Source organism: Mus caroli, chromosome 5, assembly GCF_900094665.2.
Source record: "Mus caroli chromosome 5, CAROLI_EIJ_v1.1, whole genome shotgun sequence".
Classification (NCBI taxonomy): domain Eukaryota; kingdom Metazoa; phylum Chordata; class Mammalia; order Rodentia; family Muridae; genus Mus; species Mus caroli.
The window spans coordinates 106024865-106030155 of record NC_034574.1 but is presented as its reverse complement, the minus strand read 5'-3'; the positions used below and the strand labels follow the sequence as shown (position 1 = coordinate 106030155).

The window sequence follows — 5291 nt, the reverse complement described above, 5'->3', positions numbered from 1 at the left end:
CTTTTTGGTTTTTTGAGACAGGGTTTCTCTGTGTAGCCATGGATGTCCTGGAACTCACTTTGTAGACCAGGCTGGCCTCAAACTCAGAAATCCACCTGCCTCTGCCTCCCAAGTGCTGGGATTAAAAGCATGTGCCACCACGCCCGGCCACACTGTCTTAAGTTACCGGTCACCCCTGCTATGTGCCTGTGGACTCTAGAGCTGCAGGCTCTGCGTCCTTGTGCCGATGCAGGCGTGAGTTTGCTGGGGCCTTCACTCCAATGAAGCTGTCAGTCTCTCACTTCTCAATCCCATACTTCCAGCCTAGACCACCCCAGTGCCTTGTGAGGTGTTGTTGTGCAAACAGCTACATGGGACTTGTAGACAGGAGACAGTGACACTCGCCGTCTTCTCTCCCCAGGCTCAGCTGCCCAAGAGGTCAGAAGTGGACAGTCCTGGAGACTCTCTCAGCTGGACACCCCAGCCCAAGAGTCCTAAGTCGCCCTTCCATCCTGGGGTGCTGGGCAGTCGGGTGCTGCCTTCCAGCACAGAGAAAGAGGAGAGGTAAGGATGGGGATGAAGACACTTCCTGCACGTGATTAGGATGCTGACGTGCGATATGTGGTGCGTGCTGGGTGCTGTGTCGTGTGTGCTGCTGCGTGGTACGTGCTGCGTGTGTGGGGGAGGGGTTAGATGGCAATCGGTGTTTTCCCTGCAAGTGTATTCTGAACTCTGATAGTTAGAGTTGCAGCCCAGGGGGAGATGACAGGAACCCCAAAGCCTCTCTTCTCCTTCCTCTCCCTCCTGACCCAGAACTCCAGGCCGTGTTTCCAGGAACCCCTGCCAGGCGCAGCCCTCTGCACATGGATAGAAACTGAGGCACTCAGCCTCCTCTTATGTTTGGGAAGCACATTGACTTAGGCGAGTCAGGAGGCCTTGCTGGTTGGCTGCCCTTCAGGGAGGAGGCAGCTGCCCCCACCCCCAACCAGGCTGATTCTATGCATCCTAACCAGGCCTGATTCTCTGGCTTCAGCTCTCAGGCCAGAGCTGGTGGTAGTCATGTTGTGAGGCGCGAGAAGACCTGGAAAGGTCACATGACCGTTCTGTGGCTCACTTTCCTCATTTGTAAAATTGGTTTGGTGACTCTGTGACCTTGATTGGCTCACAACGGCTCTGTGGTTTCAGGTCAGAGGAGTGCTCGCCCCAGTGGCTAAAGGAGTTGAAGTCCAAGAAGAGGCAGAGCTTGTATGAGAATCAAGCCTGACCAGGTAGGACAAGTTGTGCTGAGGCACAGAGAACTTGGGGCGGGGGGGAGGGGGCTCTGGAGGGAGGACCAGGGGTAAGAGAGTCTGGGGAAGTGTATATAGGGTAACCAGGGCTCCGAGCCCATGATCCTGACCTTCCTGCTGCCTTCAAGACCTTTGGAAAGCGGGGACATCAAAGGCCAGCTTAGCCAGGGAAATTTCAAAGTTTTGCATAGGGAAATCTCAGTATACAAACCATGCAATTAAAATTTAACTAGAGACTGTATATAGCCAGACTCTTGGCATCCACCTGAGATCCAGAAAGGGTTCACTGACACTGAGATCTGGGGACCCTAACGTGCTGCGTGTGAAATGGCCTAGGGTCTGCATGAAGCCCTCATAATAATCCCCCCGTGTACTTGAAAGCACCTCTCGTTCTTTAAACTGTATTTATTCGTTGTACAAGTATGTGGTATGTGAGGGTGCATTTCCATGGTGCAGATGCAGAGGTTAACTCCAGAGTCAGTTCTCTCCTCCCACCCATGCGTGGGGCTCAGGGATTGAACTCGGGTCTCCCGGCTTGCACAGAAAGCTTCTTTACCCACTGAGCCCTCCTGACGGCCCTTTAAGTCACCTGGATGGCTTCTGACTCCCCAGGACAGTGTCTCTGTTTTCTTGTCAATCCCGCTCTTGCCTGGGCGATGCTGACACATCTGCACAGGCTCAGTAGAGGCGCATCCCGTGCTTTGGGGGAGCACATCACAGTGGGCTTTCTCTTTTGGCCCTGGGGCTTGGAACCTCATGCTAGACCAGTGCCCCGCAGATGCCCCATGGGGCTCCCTCACCTGGCTCTGCCTATCATACTCTAGATAATTCCCAGCAGACCATGCGTCTGACTGCGGGGGGTGTTATAGACATGTGTACACCACATGTCACATAATTACGTATATGGGTGGACACGTGATGGGTACATTCCCAGGCATGTCTGTCTCAGGGTGGTAGTGGAGGATCCAGGGCCTTGTGTTTATTCTGTATATTGTCGGGGCTGGAGTGCAGTTCAGCATGTGGCCACAAGGGGCGCAGACTTGTGGTTCCCATGTGCCCTGTGCTTATGACCAGCAGCCAGACAGCTCCTGCTTTATGGTGCGTGTCCAGAGCCTTCTGTGGTGTTTTGAAATCTGTGCTAACTACAACCCACTGGAGGGGAGTTGAGGCTCTGAGGTGATGCTCAATTGCTCCTGGTCAGAATGCCCCAGTCAGGAAAGATGGAACCCCACCCCCACCCCCAGTGGCTCCTGCACCACCAGGGTACAACCTGAACCCCAGCCTAGGATGGAAGAAGGCCTGATGGTGAGAACCGCGCCGGGTGCTCTGCTAACCAAAGACTGTCCTTTCTCTGCAGACAGGATGTCACCACACCCATAAACTCAAGCCTTAACCGCCTGATGTCTGAACCTGAGGCCAAGCCACCCACTCCTCCCTGACCACCACGCTCACGTGCCTGGGTCTTCCCACCCTGAAGACTGCTGTGCTGAGCCACACCCGGGTCCCCACAGGAAGACCCTGTCCCGGGACTCGCTCCAGTCCACAGAAAGATCTTTCGGCTCTCCAGGACTGTGGATCGGCCTTTGGTGTGATAGTTGGCCTTCCTGCCCTCTGCATACACCTCACCAGACTCCCTAGGCTGGGAAATCAGCTCTTGGGCTCCTGCCCTGGCAGCCCTTCAGGAAGGACGTTGACAAGCAAGCTTGAATGGCTTTTGGGTTTGCCATCATCCGAGGATTACACTGGGGTCTGTCTCTCGGGTTGGGTTTGATTTTTTTCCCCTGCCCTTTTTTTTAAAACAAGCTCCCCTTTCCCCACTAAGAGCCTACCTTCTGACTTCTGACTTATAAGCACAGCCCCGCCCCATCCTGTCCATACCCTTATCCTTCCTGCGAGGCCCCGTGCACAAAGTTGGCCTGGGTCTCACGGCTTTCATGTTTGCTTAGAGGGGGATAAAGCAATAATGCAGCCAGTTTCCCCTGAACTTTGGCAAAGTGCTTGTCTCAGCATTGACAGCAGGAAGAGGCAGGCAGTATCCGGTTGCCTCCGGTTACCTGATCGCTGTCCAAGCCTACGAAGGCTTGTGACGTTCACCCTTGTCCACGTCTGGGTTGCTCTGATCTCCGTGGGGGGCAGCTTTTGCCCCCAGTCTCGAGTGTTATGAACCTCGGTTGGAATTGTCCATGCCCTGGCCACTCATGTCCTGGACCTGCTCTTTCTGAACACCCATATCTTGCTGGAGAGAAGACACAACTTAGCTCAGCGGAGCAGACGCGACCCCAACCCCACCTTCCATGGCTCCCCTGGACAAGTGATTATCAAGGCCCCACGTGGATGTTGCTCTAACTGAAAGGCCCCTGTACTGGGAGCCCCAGGCCAGATGCTGGGCCAAGAATAAGGTCTATGGTGTCCTCCATTGTGCTACCTGCATGCTCACTCCAGGGAGTCCCAAGAGCTTCTGTACTCCTGTTTACTTTTCTTATGCCTCCAAGGTGACATCAGAAGCCCCCCAGCACCAGCGGTCACCCCGGACACACTAGGCCAGCTGCCCGCAGCATGCCTGCAGCTTCCAGAGACCTTTTCCCAGCCTTGCTTTGGCGACATGCTCAGCAGTTCCAAGGTGGTCTGTGGCCATGGAGGGCGCTGGGTCGGGTGTTTTGATGAATGCCTGCCTGGCGCGTGTGCCCACCGCTGCCCTGAGGTCCTCAGAGTTAGAAGTTGCTCTCTGTAAATCCGTTTCTCACAAGTGGTATCGAGACCTGCCTCCCCTGTCCATGGCTGCCCCTCTGTTTCTTGCCTGCTCCCTCTGACCCGCCCTCTCTGCCTGGTTTCCCTTTGGAAGGGTGTGGTATGAAGAACGGATGGCCGTGCTTGGTGTCTCAGGTTAGGACGGTCACCTGTGCCTGTGGGCTGAGGTGTTCAGCAGCAAGGAGATGGCAGGCCCCACCTGTACCCCACCTTGTGCTCTGACTGCAAACAGGAGCCATTGTCTGTTTACCCAGTTCCTGACTCTCTTCCTCCCCTGAGCGAGTGGCGAGAAATCACTTGGGCTTCTGTCTCCCTGCAGACTCTCCCATGGTTGCTGTTTCCTGTTTTGTTTTGTTTTGTTTTGTTTTTTAAGATCCATTTTGTATTCTGTGGCAATTTTGATCTAGTAGCGTGCCAGGGACTTTTTTTCAAACACACTAGCAGGGCTGAGAGTGGGGCTCAGTGGACAGAGTATGTATCAAACACACAGGAGGTCCTGGGTTCTGACCCCAGGACCACATACATCAACTGTGGTGGTGCACATCTGTGTGATTCTAGCACCTGGCAGACAGGAGGAGGAGGAGGGAGGAAGAAGAGGGGGGTGGTGACTGCTTAGAAGTCTAAGGACATCCTTGGCTACATAAGATAGGGACAAGGCAGCCTGGGCTATAAAACACTCAAACAGAACAAAGCAACATTCTACTCATGATTTTGAGTCTAACTTGTCTTGACTCCTTTCTTCTGGAGAGTAGGAGCCTAGTGTAGATAAAGACCATGGTGACAGAGAGTGCTCCTGGGTGGCAGGGAGTGCTCCTGTCTTAAGTATCAGAAGGCACGGTGGAATTAAAATGGGCTTGCCTTGTCTCCTTTGCTAACCCCTCACACCTGATGAGAAATCAGCTTGATTCCTTATGAAGACCCATGTATGGACAGCAGGTCTGGCCAGGGCAAGCTTCTACGTCTCTTCCCCCCTCCCCCTCCCCTCCAATCCAAGATCTGACAGTTTCACTGGGTGGCGAGTGACCTGCTGCAAGTTGGCTGTGTCCCCGTTTATAGAATTGATGCAGCTCAGAGAGCAGAGGCCCATGCTTTGGATCCTTAGCCGAGCTGAGCAAGTCCTCTTTTTAAAGCCAGGTGAGGTTCTGGGGCCAAGTAGTGTGCTGAGTGCCTCCCCAGGACCCTCCGTGTAAAGGAACCTAATAGGCCCTAATCAATGTGTGTACTCAGGCACCTGCGTCCCTCTCCCCCAGCCCTCCCTCCTGGTGACTCGGGCTG

General features: G+C 54.3%; 1 protein-coding gene across 8 annotated transcripts in view; it reads left to right on the top strand.

The window, feature by feature from the left end:
* Kiaa1671 (KIAA1671 ortholog) overlaps positions 1-4418 on the top strand; it is a 130787-nt gene extending 126369 nt beyond the window's left edge. For all 8 annotated transcript variants that reach the window (XM_021163379.2, XM_029476888.1, XM_029476890.1 and 5 more), the window contains 3 exons: positions 401-543; positions 1165-1247; positions 2626-4418. In XM_021163379.2, the coding sequence (XP_021019038.1) occupies positions 401-543; positions 1165-1243 (222 nt within the window). In that variant the 3' untranslated portion in view covers positions 1244-1247; positions 2626-4418. The remainder of the gene's footprint in view (positions 1-400; positions 544-1164; positions 1248-2625) is intronic.
* The last annotated feature ends 873 nt before the right edge of the window (positions 4419-5291 follow it).